Source organism: Palaemon carinicauda, chromosome 7, assembly GCF_036898095.1.
Source record: "Palaemon carinicauda isolate YSFRI2023 chromosome 7, ASM3689809v2, whole genome shotgun sequence".
Taxonomy (NCBI): Eukaryota; Metazoa; Arthropoda; class Malacostraca; order Decapoda; family Palaemonidae; genus Palaemon; species Palaemon carinicauda.
Genome location: NC_090731.1, coordinates 40,820,648 through 40,840,418, shown reverse-complemented (window position 1 = coordinate 40,840,418; position 19,771 = coordinate 40,820,648). Strand labels below are relative to the sequence as shown.

At 43.3% G+C, this 19,771-nt stretch overlaps 1 protein-coding gene across 2 annotated transcripts in view; it reads right to left on the bottom strand.

Annotated features, from left to right (window-relative positions):
- The window catches only part of Uggt (UDP-glucose-glycoprotein glucosyltransferase), a 255,375-nt gene that overhangs the window by 179,863 nt on the left and 55,741 nt on the right, over window positions 1–19,771 (bottom strand). For both annotated transcript variants that reach the window (XM_068376676.1, XM_068376677.1), the window contains exon 3: window positions 16,429–16,733. In XM_068376676.1, the coding sequence (XP_068232777.1) occupies window positions 16,429–16,733 (305 nt within the window). The remainder of the gene's footprint in view (window positions 1–16,428; window positions 16,734–19,771) is intronic.

The window sequence follows — 19,771 nt, the reverse complement described above, 5'->3', positions numbered from 1 at the left end:
CTCTTAGCTAGGACCAGAAAGGACCAGGCAATGGCTACTGATAACTCAACATGTAGACCTATAGACTTCCCAAAACCTGGCATCCTTACCTCACAAGGATAGTGAGGCTGCAGACACTACAAGAAACTATCCAGCTTGAGTGGAGCTCGAACCCTAGTCCAGCAGATCGCCAGGCAGGGACGTTTCCAACACACTACTACAAACTTGCAGAATACTGACATGAATGTGGACCGCTATAACTTCAGAAGAAAAGGTCTAGTCTAACCTCCAATCAATAAATATACTGTACAGGTACAGTATATTAAACCTCCACCATACAAACCAGAGGCATTAAAATACCTGAGAGTGCATTCAGAAGTGAAAAAATTTGTTAGTCCAACATCATAAGGATTAGACATCTTGCAATCGCCCTCAAACCTTTAATCCTCCTACCAACAAATATGAGTTCTTTTTTTCAAGTTTTCAGTCAACTGATCATCCTAACTCTAGTGAGTGTCTAAGTACAGCACTGTACAGTATTCTAATTGACGTAAACAACAACCATATAAAGCATTGCTACAGATATTAGTTCTTAAGGTGTAAAATTTTTGAAAAGAGATGAGAGATTTGTAAGTAATTTTTTGTATATTTCCTAATATAAAAACCTGGAACTATTTATAGGGGTATACTTTCGGTGTGAGAGCTGAGATGTTGAAGGAAGGGGGTGTGACTGTACTTGAATGGTTGGTGAGATAGTTTAATGTGTGTTTTGCTTTGTCAATGGTACCAGTAGATTGGGTTTGTGCATGTATTGTACCACTATATAAGGGTAAGGGAGATGTGCATGAGTGCTGTAATTCAAGGGGTATTAGTTTGTTGAGTGTAGTTGGAAAAGTGTATGGTAGAATACTGATTAATAGGATTCATGATATAACAGAGAATGCAATCTTAGCAGTACAGGGTGGTTTTGGAAGAGGTAGGGGTTGTAAGAATCAGATTTTTATAGTTAGGCAGATATGCGGGAAATATTTAGCGAAAGGTAAGGAGGTGTATGTTACGTTTATGGATCTGGAGAAAGCGTATGATAGAGTTCATAGGGAAGCAATGTGGAATGTGATGAGGTTATAAGGAGTTGGAAGGTTGTTGCAAGCAGTGAAAAGTTTCTATAAAGGTAGTAAAGCATGTGTTAGGATAGGAAATGAAGTGAGCGATTGGTTTCCGGTGAGAGTGGGGCTGAGACAGGGATGTGTGATGTCGCCATGGTTGTTTAACTTGTATGTTGATAGAGTGGTGAGAGGGGTGAATGCTCGAGTACTTGGACGAGGATCGAAACTGGTAGAAGAGGATGACCGTGAATGGGAGGTAAATCAATTGTTGTTTGCGGATGATGCTGTACTGGTTGCAGACGTGGAAGAGAAGCCTGGCTGATTAGTGACAGAATTTGGAAGGGTGTGTGAGAGAAGGAAGTTGAGAGTTAATGTGGGTAAGAGTAAGGTTATGAGATGTACGAGAAGGGAAGGTGGTGCAAGGTTGAATGTCATGTTGAATGGGAAGTTACTTGAGGAGGTGGATCAGTTCAAGTACTTGGGGTCTGTTGTTGCAGCAAATGGTGGAGTGGAAGCAGATGTACGTCAGAAAGTGAATGAAGGGTGCAAAGTGTTGGGGACAGTTAAGGGAGTAGTAAAAAATAGAGGGTTGGGCATGAATGTAAAGAGTTCTGTATGAGAAAGTGATTGTACCAACTGTGATGTATGGATCGGACTTGTGGGGAATGAAAGTGACAGAGAGACAGAAATTAAATGTGTTTGAGACGAAGTGTCTAAGGAGTATGGCTGGTGTATCTCGCGTAGGTAGGGTTAGGAACGAAGTGGTGAGGGTGAGAACGGATGTAAGAAATTAGTTAGCAGCTAGAGTGGATATGAATGTGTTGAGGTGGTTTGGCCATGTTGAGAGAATGGAAAATGGCTGTCTGCTAAAGAAGGTGATGAATGCAAGAGTCGATGGGAAAAGTACAAGAGGAAGGCTAAGGTTTGGGTGGATGGATGGAGTGAAGAAAGCTCTGGGTGATAGGAGGATAGATGCGAGAGAGGCAAGAGAGCGTACTAGAAATAGGAATGAATGGCAAGCGATTGTGACGCAGTTCCGGTAGGCCCTGCTGCTTCCTCCATTGCCTCAGATGACCGCGGAGGTAGCAGCAGTAGGGGATTCAGTGTTATGAAGCTTCTTCTGTTGTGGATAATGGGGGAGGGTGGACTGTGGTACTCTAGCAGTACCAGCCGAACTCGGTTGAGTCCCTTGTCAGGCTGGGAGGAACGTAGAGAGGAGAGGTCCCTTTTTTTGTTTCATTTGTTTGATGTTGGCTACCCCCAAAATTTGGGGGAAGTGCCTTGGTATATGTATGTATGTACAGTGAACCCTCGTTTATCGCGGTAGATAGGTTCCAGACGCGGGCGCGATAGGTGAAAATCCGCGAAGTAGTGACATCATATTTACCTATTTATTTAACATGTATATTCAGACTTTTAAAACCTTCCCTTGTACGTAGTACTGTTAACAAACCACCCTTTAATGTACAGAACACTTAATGCATGTACTACAGCACCCTAAACTAAAACAGGCACAAATATTAAAGGCGATTTTATATCATGCGTTTCCTAAACACCTAAAAAGCACGATAAAAAATGGCAACCAATGTTTTGTTTACGTTCATCTCTGATCATAATGAAGAAACAAACTCATTTAGTGTACACATATATGTATAGGTTAGTTTTTGCATCGATTATATTGATTATACAGTACTGTATGTTGATTTTTTTATTACCAATGTTTTAGTTTACGTATTTTTCTTAGGACTTCCAAATGAAATGTTTTTCTTTATGACGCCGCCTGAAACGACGGCGTCGTAAAGTACTGTACGCTCAGTAAACAACCACGCTCAGAACAAACAAGGCATTTAAAGCGCATGATGATAGTGATAAATAATGATACAGTACAGTATTTACAGTAAAAGCATTTACAAAATATGTTACCTTACAAATATAATTTACCGTATCTATATAAAATCATACAGTACTGTACAGCACATACAGTATTGTACTTAGCAAAGCAGGAAAACAATTTGAGAGAGAGAGAGAGAGAGAGAGAGAGAGAGAGAGAGAGAGATTGTTTTACGTACGTAAATGTAAATTTTAAACAAAAAAAATATGATAGGTTACAACATATAGACTTTTAAAACCTTCCCTTTAACTTAATGCATACAGTACGTACAGTACTAAACTATAAAACAGGCACAAATACAGTTTTAGAATGTACAGTAAGAATATTAAAGTAAAAAATAAAGATTGTTACTGTACTCACCACGAAAGAAGTTGAAGAAAAACTTGAATGATGATGGCGATGAATTTGCTGCACAGTAGAAATGATGATGATGAAGCTGATGATGTGTTCTACTGTGCAGCCAGGTAGTATTTTACGTCTCTTCAGACGGAGGTGTCTTTTCCTGGGACACCTCTTCAACTTCTTCAATTTCTTCCGAAGGCGTACTAGCAGGAGGAACTGGCTCTTTTTTGCGAGGCTGGAAGAACATTGTGATCGGAAGTTGTTGCCGCTGCTTCTTTTTTCGATCCAAGAGCATTTTGTAGGGAGTCATGTCTTCATCGACCTTGTTGCAGAATTGCATCGAGCGAACCATATCCTCGTCCCACTCTTGCAACATTTCTTTCAACTCCTTCGTATGGTTGCAGGCCTTGGCAAGCCGTTCTAATGTTAAGCCCGTTTCTTCGACATTTTCTTGGGTCTCTTCCTGGGTTTCACTCTCTTCTTCGCTTGCCGATTTCGTCAGGTCTTCGAGGTCTGCGTCAGTTAGGGGCTGGGAATGGCAGTCCAACAACTCGTCGACGTCTTCAGTCGTCATGTCGCCAAACCCGTCATCTCCAATTATGGCAGCCAACTGCACAGATTTGCGTATTGCAGAGTGTTGGATTTCCGACGGAGTACTGTAAATCCCTTGTCGTCATAAACAATATCGGGCCACAACTTCTTCCAGCTCGCATTCACGGTTGCAGGTTTCATCTCTTGAAGTGTCTTCTGAATATTCTGCAGGCACGTGGCTATGGTGTACTGCCGCCAGTACGCCTTCAAGTTAAAATCTTCATCCTCATCATCTTGGGCAGCATCCACACACGCAACGAGGTCCGCCAAGGTGTTCTTCGTGTAGAGGGCCTTGAACGCCCTGATAACCCCCTGGTCCATCGGTTGAATTAATGACGTGGTGTTGGGGGGCAGGAACTCAACCTGAATGCCCTCATGCGACAGGTCAGTTGCGTGTCCACCAGCGTTATCCATAAGGAGAAGGATCTTGAATGGCAAGCCCTTCTCTAAGAGATATTTGCTGACTTGCGGGATAAAACACTGATGGAACCAGTTGGAGGTCAGCATCTTCGTAATCCATGCTTTTTGATTATGCATCCAGTACACGGGAAGGAGATTCTTATTTTTATTTTTCAAAGCACGAAGATTTTTCGACTTATAAATAAGCCCCGGCTTTAGCAAAAATCCAGCAGCATTGCCACACATCACGAGGGTAACGCGATCCTTGAATGCTTTAAAGCCAGAGGCTTTGGCTTCCTCTTTGAACAGGAAAGTTCGCGACGGCATTCTCTTCCAAAACAAGCCGGTCTCATCCATATTAAAGACTTGTTCCGGCTTGTATCCACCTTCGGCGATAATATTCTTGAACATCTGGTTCACGTAAGTTTCAGCAGCGGCAGTGTCAGCGGAAGCAGACTCCCCATGCAGGGAAACGCTTTTCAGGGCGAAGCGTTTCTGAAACTTCGCGAACCATCCTTTGCTGGCGGAAAAACGTTTCTGAGGCTGGGAATCAGTGGATGTCCCTGGTTGAGGATCATCTGCATCATCATCATCTTCAGCATGGTTGCCGTCGTCGTCTTTAGGTTCCTTTGCAGCAAAATTCTCATATAAGCTCAAAGCCTTTGTTTGGATGGTGTTCGTATCCAACGCTATGTTCTTCTTCCGGCAGTCGGCAATCCACACAACTAAAGCACCTTCCATGCGTACGATCGTTTTATTACGCGTTGTAACGACTCGCTTCGCTGATCTGCTAAAGGTGATTGCAGCCGTCTTTCTAATGTTCGCCTCGTCCTTCTTGATATAGCGAACAGTAGATTCGTTGATGCCAAAATGGCGGCCAGCGGCCGCGTAACTTCTACCATCTTTTAACATGTCGAGAAGCGTAACCTTCTCAGCTATCGTCATCATCCTTCGGTGGCGTTTAGGCTCACTACCAGCCTTAAGAGAAGCAGAACGCTTGGGAGCCATTACAGTGGGATTTAACAAAAAGTTCAACTTAAAAAAGTCGCACACAGCACAGATTCACACACATAAGAACGTCTACTCAGCGATACGCGGTAACAGAGAGTGGACGATCCAGCCCCGCGAGAACCTAGATGCTGCGGGTAGGAGATGATGGCAAAACACCAATCACAGGCTAGATAACAAAACTTGAGTTCTGATTCGTCATCTATCAGCGCTTGAACCAATCACAACCCGTCTTACAGTACTATGATGCGTAGGTTACCAACTCATAGAAGATGCCCCGCGCATACCGAACGTACGTAGATTAAGTAATACCGTAATAATAATAAATAATGATAATAATACAGTACAGTACTGTAATAATAATAATGATAATAATAATAACAATAATAATTTTATTAACAACAACAATAATAATAATAATAACAATAATAATAATACAGCTTTACGTACGCTATTTTACGCTTTTGTTGTAGGATGTGTGTGTGTGTCTCTCTCTCTCTATCTCTCTCTCTCTCGTACGCTTATTCGAAATGTGATTTTTGCAACAAAGAATATTATTGGATGCAGTATTACGTACGTATACATACAAAAGATTCATGGAAAAGAAGCACATCCATTACATTTGTAGTACTGTACGTACAGTAGTAGTCAACAGTAGTAGTCAACAGCAGCCTTACTGTACACCATTCTAATACGTATTGTATGACTGCATCTGATTTGCGTTTTATGTTCGATTTAATTTTACTACATACTGTATACAGTGAGCCCTCGTTTATCGCGGTAGATAGGTTCCAGACCCGGCCGCGATAGGTGAAAATCCGCGAAGTAGTGACACCATATTTACCTATTTATTTAACATGTATATTCAGACTTTTAAAACCTTCCCTTGTACGTAGTACTGTTAACAAACTACCCTTTAATGTACAGAACACTTAATGCATGTACTAACGTACCCTAAACTAAAACAGGCACAAATATTAAAGGCAACTTTATATCATGCGTTTCCTAAACACGCCAAAAAACACGATAAAAAATGGCAACCAATGTTTTGTTTACGTTTATCTCTGATTAGAATGAAGAAACAAACGCATTTACACATCTGTGTATAGGTTAGTTTGTGCATCGATTATATTGATTATTCAGTACAGTATGTTGATTTGGTTATTACTAATGTTTTACTTAATTTTTCTTAGGACTTCCAAATGAAATGTTTTTCTTTATGACGCCGTCGTTTAGTACGCTCAGTAAACAAACTAAGGAATTCAACGCGCATGATGAAAGTGATAAATAATGATATTACAGTAAAAGCTTTTATAAAATATGTTATTACAAATATTATTTACCGTATCTATATAAAATCATACATACGTAGCAAAGCAGGAAAACAATCTACGAGAGAGAGAGAGAGAGAGAGAGTTGTTTTACATACGTAAATGTAAATTTTAAACAAAAAAAATAGCCCCATTTCATATAAAATTGACTACAAATATTTTACTTTATCATATTACAGTAGTCTGTATAATACTGTAAAGTTCAGTACAGTATGATGTTGTTATAGTCGTGGCGATGAAATTCTCATGAAACAAAAACACGCCATTTGATTACAACAGCTGATTCATCTCTCTCTCTCTCTCTCTCTCTCTCTCTCTCTCTCTCTCTCTCTCTCTCTCTCTCTCTCTCTCTCTCTTCGTGTTATACAATACTTACATTTAGATGAAGAAACTAAAATTAGTTTTCTTAGTGTCAATTAAATACGAAACGAAAAAATTAGGCCGAGTCTACATCCATTTCAATCATAGCTAAAAATACGGCATCCGATTTCATCAGCAAACCACTATTTTTTGGGAAATATCATTTTATTCTAGAAAATTGCCACTCTTTAAATAGTTAATTGCACATTAAGAAAGCGTGTACTTTTGTTTTTAAATTTCGGGTGTGTTTTAAAAATCGAGTATTGTTGACTTCTTTCTGTTTTACTTTTGGCTGTGATTAGATCAGCTGTCATCTAGCTGCCGCTCTTGAGTGTGTACGAATACACTAACAAAGTATCGTTTATACCATTTCTTAACTTATTCAAACCGTCTACAGTATACAGTTGATATTACATAAGCACCAATGTGTTATAACCTATCAAATTTTTTTGTTTATTACATTTAAACCCTCTCTCTCTCTCTCTCTCTCTCTCTCTCTCTCTACTCTCTCTCTCTCTCTACCTATCTCTCTCTCTCTCTCTCTCTCTCTCTCTCTCTCTCTCTCTCTCTCTCTCTCTCTCTCTCTCTCTCTCTCTCTCTCTGTGGGCTACTTTTCACTACCTCCCATTCTTTACCCCTCTCTATCTCTCTAACAAATGATATCTTTGTTGCTCCTCAAAGTTTCATTTATATTGAAAATCAATCATGATTCAATTTTCCTTACTTTTTCCAATCTCGCACCATCGGTCACATCGCGGTATTTTCGATATTTCCGGAAAATCCGCGATATATGTATATACATGGGTTATGAAAAAAATCCGCGAAGTGGTGAATCCGCGATGGTCGAACCGCGAAGTAGCGAGGGTTCCCTGTACAGTACATTATCGTATGATCACATTCTCTTTTCGTGTTTTATTTCTTTCTGTGCTGAATTATATATCATATGTAATGCAATGAACAATCAGTAAGAGCAGATATTACTAATTACAGTATTAATGGAATTACAGGTAACAAAATATCGTATTTGGTTGTCTTCAGATTTCGCGGTATTTTCGAATTTTCCGGAAAATCCGCGATATGTATATATATACAGTATGGGTTATGGAAAAACCCCGCGAAGTGGTGAATCCGCGATTGTCGAACCGCGAAGTATCGAGGGTTCACTGTATGTATACTTTCGGCGTAGCTGAAAGATGAGCCATGATAATGTTAGTGAGGGATAACCGCCCCAACGGCTAGTTAGCAGGTGGGGGTGAGGGTATCAGCTATCCCACTCATACACACCTGGGCTGAGCAACCACTTTCCTTTCTAGCAGGACTTCTAGTGGGACAGAGATAACGGGCCAATTTGTATAAATAGTTCCAGATTTGTATGTTAAGAAAAATACAAATTACTTACAAATTTGTCATTAGTTCCTGAACAAATACAAACCCTTTGCTTTTTATAGGGGTGACTCACTCTTAGGAGGGAAGAAGTCCTTACCAACTGGCCTTGGTAATAGACCTAGGGTTCTCTCTACTTTGACATGTGATCAAAGTGATAAGAACCCTGCCCTCGCTAAAATATTGTGCAATACATTACAATATTAGCAGCCTGCAGAAGCTGTGTATTTGTGATACTAACAATGCGGCTGGTCTTCAACGTAGGAACTCTAGCCAAAGATACCAGTCCTCAGACTTTACCCTACGCCCTGCCTCGAAGAGGTATAGGGGACACAACAAGTATTATTTCTATACTTTGAATACACAAGGGAAGTGAATTTTACCTGCAGAGAGGTGAGGTCAGCTGTGCTGGGTGCTGTGGTGCTGAATTCCCCAAGGGTTGGAGGGGAGGGGGAAGAAGGTGAAAGGAAGAAAGGAACCAGTCATTCTTACTCATTCACCCCACACTAACCCAGGTTACCTCAGCCCTCAACCCTCAGCTATTTGAGGTGTTTAGATCACTTTATGTGCAGTCACCAAAGGACCAATGGAAAACGTATCCATGATCCTGTGGGTTACTTTTTGCAAGTAGTGGTTGGTGAAGGTCGTGTGATGCTTCCACACGCCTGCTTGCAGTATCTGCGCCGCAGAGTAGCTTTTCTTGAATGTCAGGATGTTGCAATACCCATGATGTCATGAGTTCTGGGTCATTTGGAAGGAGGGTCTGGATTGAGTGCAAACTCAATGACTTTCCGGATCCAGGAGGAAATGGTATTCCTTGTGACCCTCTTCTTGATCTTCCCCATGCTGACAAAGTGCTGAAACACAGGGGCGAGTTGCTGCCGTTCTTTTAGGGTAACACCTCAGACTTCTCACTAGGAAAAGTACCAGGCAGTCTGGATCTTCGGTTACAGAACGAAGACTCTCTATCCGGAATGGACCAATCCTAGAGTCCAGTGCACCCAGATTTTGAGTCTTAGCAATGAACTCAGAGATGAAGCTGAGTAGTACTTCTTCCCATCTCCTTAAGTAGGATACGTCAGAGGATAAACCGTGTAGTTCCCTAACACTCTTGGCCGAAAACCAAAGTGAGTAGGAATACCATCTTCCCAGTAAGGTGACGATCTGTTGCCCAGCATAATGATTCGTAGGGAGGATCCTTTAGAGAATGAAGGAGCCAAACCATGTTCCAAGGAGGAAGTCCAAGTTCTGACTAGGGACAAGTAATCTCATTAACTCCACATGAGTAAGGAAAGTTCTAACGAGGAGGAAATATCTACTCCTTTCAGTTTAAAAGCAAGACTCAAAGCTGAGTGGTAGCCTTTGACTGCTGAAACCGAGAGAAACATTTCTTCCTGGAGGTACACCAGGAACTCTGCTTTTATTGAAACAGAAGCATCGAGGGGAGAGATACCCCTTCCACGACACCAACCACAGAAGATAGACCACTTCACCTGATTAACTGATGCTGTGGAGCGTCTAAGGTCTTCAGACACTCTATTTGCAACTTGTTGCAAAAAGTCTTTCTGCGTGAGGTGCTGCTGGACAGTCTCCGGGCATAAAGATTAAGCGAAGTTACGGTCTTGTGGTAGATCTTGGCATCGGGTAATTTGTGGAGGTCGTGACGTGGAGGGAGCGCCCTCGGAATCTCCATGAGGAGTTGCAGAAGGTCCAGGAACCATTTTGCTTGATGCCATAGTGGAGATAATAGAGTCATTAGCAAGTTCTTGCTTACTCTGACCTGACTGAGGACTTTTCCCATCAGACAAAATGGGGGAAAGGCGTACACGTCCAGTTTCTCCCACCGTTGTTGGAATGCATCTTGCCAGAGAGCCTGGGATCCTGGATTAGGGAACAGTACCTCGGGAGACTGAAGTTTAGGGCCATAGCAAATAGATCCACAGTCAGGGAACACTGAAAAGTCAGGACTTTGTTGGCTACTAGATGATTCAAAAACCATTCGAAGCCCACTATCTGAGTTGCTCTGCTCAGATTGTCTGCTAGCACATTCTGCTTGCCTGAAATGAAGCCCACAGATAGGGTCACAGAGTTGTCTTCTGCCCATCTGAGTATCTCTACTGCTAGATGACACAGTGGCTGCAAAAAGGTACCGCATTGCTTGTTTAGATAACTACTATCGTAGTATTGTCGTTCATCAATACCACGGAGTGCCCAGCCAGGAACTTAAAGAGATTTATGCGCTGATACCTTTCTGATTCAGACCATCGGCCGGAGATGGTGTGGTGCAGCATGTGGGCAGCCACCCTTCTTTGGATTCATCTGAAAAGAGCATCAATACCAAGGGAGGAACGAGGCAATCGACCACTTTTCAATGGTTTTGGTCTGGTGATATTATTATTATAACTATTATTATCATTATTAGCATAGTATTATTATCATTATTATTATTATTTGCTAAGCTACAACACTAGTTGGAAAAGCAGGATGCTATAAGCCAAAAGGGAAAATAGCCCTGTGAGGAAAGGAAATAAGGAAAAACTACAAGAGAAGTTTAAGAACAATAGTAACATGAAAATAAATCTTCATTCACATGAAGAGAATAAGAAGTTTTGGAAAGAAGTGAAGAGAGTAAGGAAGGCTGGCTCAAGAACTGAAGAGACAGTGAAAGATGGAAATGGAAAGTTGTTAAAAGGAGAGGAGGCAAGGAAAAGATGGGCAAAATATTTTGAAAGTTTACTCAATGTTGAGGATAATAGGGAGGGAGATATAATTGCTGTGCCAGGTGTTGAGGTGCCAGTGATGGAAGATGAGAATGAGAGAGAGATTACAATAGATGAAGTGAGGAGAGCACTAGATGAAACGAGAGTAGGAAAAGCATCTGGTATGGATGGTGTGAGAGCTGAGATGTTGAAAGAAGGGGGTGTGACTGTACTTGAATGGTTGGTGAGATTGTTTAATGTGTTTTGTGTTGTCAATGGTACCAGTAGATTGGGTTTGTGCATGTATTGTACCACTATATAAGGGTAAAGGAGATGTGCATGAGTGTTGTAATTTAAGAGGTATTAGTTTGTTAAGCGTAGTTGGAAAAGTGTATGGTAGAGTAATGATTAATAGGATCAAGGATAAAACAGAGAATGCAATCTTAGAAATACAAGGTGGTTTTAGAAGAGGTAGGGGTTGTATGAATCAGATTTTTACAAAGAACCAGCTGCTGTCCTACCAAATAGACCTCCATGACTTCTGGTCAGCTCGGGTTAGTTGAAGGAAGTTCGTTCTGTCGGAGGCCACCATCAGGCATGAGCCGAACAGGCTGATAGCGTCCTCCTGCTGGGGTAAGACCCTCTTCCCTCAGACCGAGGTGGATAAGGTTCTTCAGGACGCAGCAAGGGCAAACCAGAATTTGCAGGTAAGGTGGGGTCTCTCAGCCAAAAAGAGGTTCGAACCCCAGAGACACACGTTCTTCAAGAAGAAGCAGAGGATTTAGTCCTTACAAGACGGCCCGGGGTACCTCGTCCCCACAGTCATCCGCGGCCTCGACTTCTCGACAACAGGCGCCTCCTCAGCAGGTAGTCTACCTCGCTGCTCCCCCTGGTACACAGCCCAACCCCTCTTGGATGCCCTCACCTGCATACAACCCTGCCTACGAATCCTCCGGTTCCTTTCGTGGATACCAAAGAGGCAGTTTCAGAGGTAGAGGACAGTTCCGCCAACGCGGCGGGCCTAGAGCAAGGGGTTCCCGTGGAGGGAGGGGCCCTAAGTTCACTCCCTCCCAATGAGATGTGATGCCGGTAGGAGGGAGACTTTATCACTTCCGGGACCATTGGACCTTCAGTCCATGGGCTCACAGCATAATATCCAGGGGCTTGGGTTGGAAATGGTCACAGGGATCCCCTCCTCCACCAGTGACCTTCTTCCAGAGACCCACTCCCATCCTGGAAGAGTACACCGCGGAGTTACTCAAGAAGAAAGCAATCAAACGGGTTCGATCCCTGAAATTCCAAGGCCGCCTGTTTACAGTCCCGAAGAAAGACTCGTCGGCGTTGAGGGTAGTTCTGGACTTGTCGAAGCTCAACTCTTACATCCTTTGCGACAAGTTCCGTATGCTGACTATCTCTCAGGTACGGACCTTACTTCCCCGTGGGGCCGTCACCACCTCTATCGATCTTACCGACGCCTATTATCATGTCCCAGTAGCTCGAAACTTCTCTCCTTACCTAGGCTTCCGTCTCGGCAAGAGAGCCTTTGCATTCAAAGTCATGCCCTTCGGTCTCAGCATTGCCCCAAGTGTATTCACGAAACTGGGGGAGACTGTGCTCGAGCAACTCAGACACCAAGGGATACAGATCGTCGCCTATCTGGACGATTGGCTCATTTGGGCCCAGTCGCACCAGGAATGCAACAGAGCTACGTCGAAGGTACTCCATTTTCTTGCCAAACTGGGCTTCCAAGTCAACCTCCGGAAGTCTCGCCTACAACCATCAAGCCACTTCAAATGGTTAGGCATCCGTTGGGACCTCTCAAAGCACAAGCTCTCCCTTCCTCCCAAGAAGGTAAGGGAGATAGCTTCCAAGGTCAGGAACTTTCTCAAACACAAACAGGTGTCCAGAAGAGCTTTAGAACGAATCCTCGGCCTTCTCCAATTTGCCTCACTGACCGATCTCCTATTAAAAGCCAAACTCAAAGACATCAATCGAGTTTGGAGAAAGAGAGCAACAATACCTTTAAGAGACAAGACCTCGAAGATCCCCTGTCTTGAAAATGAGACTACAACCATGGTCCGAACGGAGGAACCTCTCCATGTTGGTTCCTCTACAGTTCCCCTCTCCACAAGTGACAATTCATACCGACGCGTCTCTGAGTGGATGGGGGTGTTACTCCCAACATCAGATGTTTCAGGGCTCTTGGTCACCCGCCATGAGACAGTTCCATATCAATGTTCTCGAAGCCATGGCGGTGTTCTTGACCCTGAAGAGAATCTCCCCTCCGAGGTCGACCCACATCAGAGTAGTCTCAGACAGCACGGCCGTAGTCCACTGCCTCAACAGGGGGGGTCCAAATCACCCAACCTGAATCAGATCCTGGTCACTATCTTCACCTTGGCAGCCGACAAAGACTGGTTCCTGTCAGCAACTCACCTAGCAGGCGTCCAGAATGTGATAGCAGACTCATTATCCAGGACGAGCCCACTGGAATCGGAGTGGTCCCTGGACATGCACTCCTTCCGGTGGATACTCAGGCTGGTTCCAAGTCTCCAGGTAGATCTATTCGTGACCCGACTCAATCACAAACTCCCATGTTATGTGACACCGAACCTGGACCCTCAGGCTTATGCCATGGACGCATTAACCCTGGATTGGAACCATTGGCAGAAGATCTTCTTATTCCCTCCAGTGAATCTTCTACTGAAAGTCTTGCACAAACTCCGCTCCTTCAACGGGGCAGTAGCTTTAGTGGCACCTCACTGGCCAAAGAACAGTTGGTTTCCTCTCCTCCTCGAGTTGAAACTCCGTCCCTTCCGGATCCCATTCCCTAAACTGACCCAAGTGGTCCAAACTCGGACTGTGTCAGATTCGTCAAGGATAGCCAAAACCCTAACTTTGTGGATTTCATGAAGTTTGCGGCGCGTAGGGACGCAAACATCGACCCAGATAATGTCCTCTTTATAGAATCAGACAAAAGGGACTACGATTCGCCAATATGATTCGGCAGTTAAGAAACTAGCAGATTTCTTAAGGACTTCAGACCATTCGGTTATGACTCCTAATTTAGCCATCTCCTTCTTTAGGTCCATATTTGACAAAGGCTAGCACTATAACCACCATTAAGTCAGCTCTGAGGAGAGTCTGCCTGGTTGGGTTTAACATTAACCTGGCGGAGTCTTATTTCTCGTCTATTCCAAAAGCATGTGCTAGGCTTCGACCTTCGGTTCGTCCACAAAAGGTCTCTTGGTCTCTAAATGATGTCCTCAAACTGGCCTCCGACACGGACAACGAATCCTGCTCCTATATCACTCTTCTTAGGAAGACTTTATTTCTAACAGCTTTGGCCTTGGGTTCTAGAATCTCAGAACTAGCTTCTCTCACGATACTCAGAGAACATGGATTTCCTCCCTTCAGGTGAGGTACTTCTTTCACCAGACAGGGCGTTCCTAGCTAAGAATGAGGACCCCCAAAATAGGTGGTCCCCTTGGAAGATTATTCCTCTTCTCCAAGATACTTCTCTATGTCCGGTCACCACTCTCAGGGCCTTTTTAGCCAGGACTGCTACCCGATCGTCTGGCCCTTTGTTTATCAGAGAACAAGGAGGTACCATTTCCATACGTGGTATTAGGCAATAGATCCTATACTTCATTAAACAAGCCAATCCGGGATCATTTCCCCATGCTCATGATATCCGGTCGGTAGCTACCTCCATCAATTATTTCCAGAATATGGACTTTGATGACCTTAAAAAGTACACGGGTTGGAAATCTCCTATGGTCTTCAAACGCCACTATCTAAAGAACTTACAGGCTCTTAAATACCCAACGGTTGCAGCTGGGAGCCTTATCTCTCCCAGTGATCTTTTGTTCTTCCTTTTATCCATCTCTTTTCTTCTCCCTCCTACCCGCCACTCGCACCACGACGCCGCTTCCTTGGTGGTTCTTTAGCCCTAAGTTTATTACATATTAGGTTAATATGATTGTAACTATTATTGTTTACCGTAGTTATAAGGTTGGGATATTCTTAGCCATGTCAGTTTTGTTGCATGTTTTCCTCTGATACTCGGAGGCTTCCCTGTTATCATGTTTGTTTAACCTTACTCTCACTATGTCCTGTGGCTAGTTTATATTTTATGCCTACTTACCTTAATTATATATGATTTTCTTTACATGGTGTTGTTTCTCTCCGCTTATTAAATTAGTAGTTATTGTTGGGCTTGGAAGGCATTCTCTGGTACATTTTCACCGGCCGCCACAGGTCGACCCAGAAAAGGGATTTTGACGAAGGAAAAATCTATTTCTGGGGAGAGACCTGTGGCGCCCGGTGAAACCCTTCCCCTTTATTTTACACGATCCCACCCTTTCCTTTCCAAGCCATCATGGCCAATACAGAAGGATGTTGTTCAGATGGCGCTCGCGTCGTGGCGTGGGTGGTGTGGCGCTGGTGGTTGGCTAGGGCCTTTGTATCGGCCCATCCCTTTGACGAAGGAATGAACTAAAAGGAAGACAACCTGTGAATAGTGGATTTCACGCACCTTTGCTTTATACACGACACCCAAAAGGTGCTCGCGCGAGGGTTGTAACCTCAGCATTCCATGCTTTTATCTTTCTCTGGTACAATTGGAAGGTTTTATCAGAAAAGATATATAAGAAGGACTCTTTTCACCAGGCGCCACAGGTCTCTCCCCAGAAATAAATTTTCCTTCGTCAAAATCCCTTTTTTCCCTAACTAATACAAACCTGGAGTTATTTATAATGGATATTCTTTTAACAAAGCTGCAAAATAGCCAACTAAACTTTTGGTGCGGTCTTATTGCTTGCATGACAGTGTCGGTTGTCTCCATCCTGAACGATATCAGCTTACCCGGGGCTGTCGGGACGGTAGTCCTTAGCTAGTAAAGCAAATCCTGTTGCTTAGAGCAACAAGAGCATGGTGAATTTCAGGATTCAATGTTGGTGCTGCCTAATCAACCTATTAGTAATAACTCTCAGGTTTTATTCAGTTTACTGTATTCACTAATAAACTCACAAATAAACTATTGTTTATTATCCTTCTCGTTGCTGAAACTGTATTTTCGAAGCATATAGCACGATGAACATTAGGTAAGAGCCATTAAAATAATACACCAATGAATCCACTATCAAAAGCTTCATTCACATGTGGTTCTTCCATGGTTCAGCAATTAAAAGATGAATAAGCTTGTGACTAGCTATAGGGGGCCTATAGCTAGTCACAAGCTTATTCATCTTTTAATTGCTGAACCATGGAAGAACCACATGAAAAAGAGAAAAGACATAAAAACCCACGGCATTTGGCTAACCAATTTTTCTACTTACCTTTGAATTTTCTCCACCGGGAAAGTGATGATCAATCTCGTATGTCACTGGCTTTGTACCCCCTCCTCCTTCAACTAGTTTTTTCATTTCATTTACATCACATGTCAGCTGGCCATTAACGTCTGCTGTAGCTCCACACTTCTGGCTTGGAGTTATTTCTCTATCGAGAGCTATTTGTCTATACATTTCAATTTTTGGAGAATAAATACGCATTGAAAGACTGAGTTTTAATAGCTTCAACTGTGAAGGTGCAAGGAAGTTACTGGCAGCAGCAAGAGTTTCGGCAAATAATGCTTTTTCATTTTCTGCAAATGAAAGTGTACACCATTATGTTATATCAAATACAGTTCAATATGAAGCCTGTCTTACAATTATCTGAGTATCAAATCTATACAGCACATCACATACAACCTTTAAACTTGTTAGTAGGAACCTACAGAATTTAAGCTTCTACACTTTCTTTCTAACCTGTGAGAGGAATGTAGAGCATTTCCAAGAAGAGACAAATTTAAAAATGACAAATTCGTAGATACAGTAATTTCTATTTTTCTTAACGATATAAACCTTAGCTATTTATTTAGGGGTATTACTTTCTGCAAAGCTGAAATGATGAGCCATTAAAATTTAGCGAGGGTTAACTACCCATACCGCTAGTTAGCAGGGGATAGGGGAGGTAGCTTTCTACCGCTCCCACTCAAACATCGGTGATTTAGCTCACTTTGCTTAGAGGTAGGACTTCAAGGGGGATAGGGCTGGCGGGCAAGTTTGTATAAATAGCTAAGGTTTGTATCGTTAGGAAAAAAACAAATTATCTCCAAATTTGTTATTTGTTCCGTAACTGGAATACAAACTTACGCTATTTACTTAGGGGTGACTCACCCATTAGGAAGGGTGGACATCCCTGCCAATCTGGCTTTTGGCTTTACCCGGAGGATCTTTATCTGAGTATGTTAGTACTCAAAATAAGGAGTCCCTGCACCTCGCTAAAACCTTGCTATGCAAGGTCTGCGGCCTACGCAAACCGTGTGTTGAGATATTTATAAGTGTGACTGTCTAGGTAAAGTTATTCAAAGTCTTTTTGTAGGAAAAACTGTTGTAACCAAGACTTTCCCAATACCATCTTGCCAGGGGATGGGGACGCAACAGTATTAACTTAATACTAGGTACACAAGGGAGCATGATTTACCTGCAGTGGTTTGAGGTCAGCTTATGCAGAGAACCCAGGATGCTGCTTTCCCCAAGAGAGGGGAGGATGATGAAAAGAATAAGAGCCAGTCAAATCTTTTCATTCACGCAGACCTAAACTGGGTAACAGTGCCCTCACCCTTCTGCTACTTGTCCAATAAGGAGCTTGAGGTATACAACCAGCTGTTGTGCAGCCACCACAGGACCGATAGAGATCGTATTGAGTTCCTGTGGATCACGTCTTGCAGGAGAAAGGTGAAAGTCACCTGGAGCATTCACACCTTTGCTTGTAAAACTTGTGTCACTGAGTAATCTGCTTAGAAGGGCCAGGGGCATAGCTATGCCCCTGACATCGTGAGTCGACATGTTGGACGAGGATCTGGATTCAGAGCGTAATTGATGACTGTGAATCCAGCAGAGATAATGTTTTGGTGATCCTCCTCTTGTCTCTTCCAGTGCTGATGACAAAAGAAGGGACCCGGGGTGGGCTATTGCCATTCCCTTGATGTAGAGCTTCATACTTTACCCCAGGTACAGTAACAGATGAACTGGATCGTCAGTTACTGTGAATCCAGCAGAGATAATGTTTTGGTGATCCTCCTCTTGTCTCTTCCAGTGCTGATGACAAAAGAAGGGACCCGGGGTGGGCTATTGCCATTCCCTTGATGTAGAGCTTCATACTTTACCCCAGGTACAGTAACAGATGAACTGGATCGTCAGTTACCGAGTGGAGACTTGTCTAGGATCCGTCACGTCTGGAGACTGTCTGGCAACATACTCGGGGACGAAACTGAATTTTGCCTTTCACCCTTCTCATTATTGGGTGATGTCGAAAGAGAGACCATAAAGTTCCTTCACTCGTTTGGCCGCTGTCAAAGTGTGTAGGAACACTGTCTTCTAAACCAGGTGATAATTTGTTGCCTGATGAAGTGAAACGGTTTACCTTGATTGCTGGATCTTGGTAAAAAGACTTCAGAAGTTCCGGTGCTAATGCAAGGTTGCCACTGAGTCTGCTAAGGTTAGTCAGTCTTCCTGAAACGGAGGCGACAGAAGTCGATCCTGCGAGTCCAGGATGGGTGCTGTGGAAAGACCGAAGCACAGTGCCCTGAACTGGCGTTTCTTGTTTTCTAGACTGAATCTTCAATCCTTCCTAGAAGATGGATGGTTTGGGCCTGGAAGTATGCATCCCTAAGATCCAACATACAAATGAAGACCTGTGGTCTTAACCCTTGTCCAAACTCCAACATGGTGTGGACATCGACACAAAGGGACAACTCCTTGCGGATCCTTTCGCATGGGAGATTGTTGACACTGGGGTCTTGACTCGTGGCATAAAGGATGGGACGCAATGCCCTGTGTAAGGATTCTTCCCTGGGAGAGAACTCCTTTAACTGATAGAAGTAAGGCAACGCTTAACCCTACCATGCGCCCTGATGGGATTGATGCTATTTCTTACAACAGCATCAGTCTGGCGAATGTTAATCAATTGTTAACGGCTGGGTATCATGGTTACCGTGCAGTTGGAGAGTGCTTGTGAGTAGTCACCTGTCGACAAGCCGCTGATGGGGGTTGTCGGTCGTTTGCCGATCAATTTGGTGGATTGGTGTGATGGCAAAAAGTGAGTAGCGAGAAGTATGTTGTATGCCTTCTGATCTAGGGAACCACGGGCAGAGGTTGACTAGTAAGTCTGACACATGAACTGGTTACGAACGGCGAATTTCCGATGATCGGTGATCTGTGTGCTGAAGATGGTAACTGACAGTCAGCCAAGGAAGGTTGGCGATTAATGAGTTGGTGATCGACTTGAGATTCCTGAGACACCAGAATGGTTTAATGATTGTCAGTTTGTGATTGGTGACCCATTGATGATCAGCGATCGATCGCAGACCAGAGATCAGTGAGCTAAAGATCAGCAAGCTGACGATTGGCTGGTCAAGATAAGCAAGCTGACAATTGGCTGGTCAGAGATCAGCGAGCTGAGATCAATGATCGAAGAAAGACAGCTCATCTTTCTTCGATTATCGACCTCAGCTTGCTGACCTCGGTGATCTAGTGATCAGCAAGCTGATGACTGGTTATCGACTATCAATCGGCGATCGGCACGCTAGCAATCCGAGATCGCTAGCAATTGGCGAGACTGGATGTCAATGATCAGAGA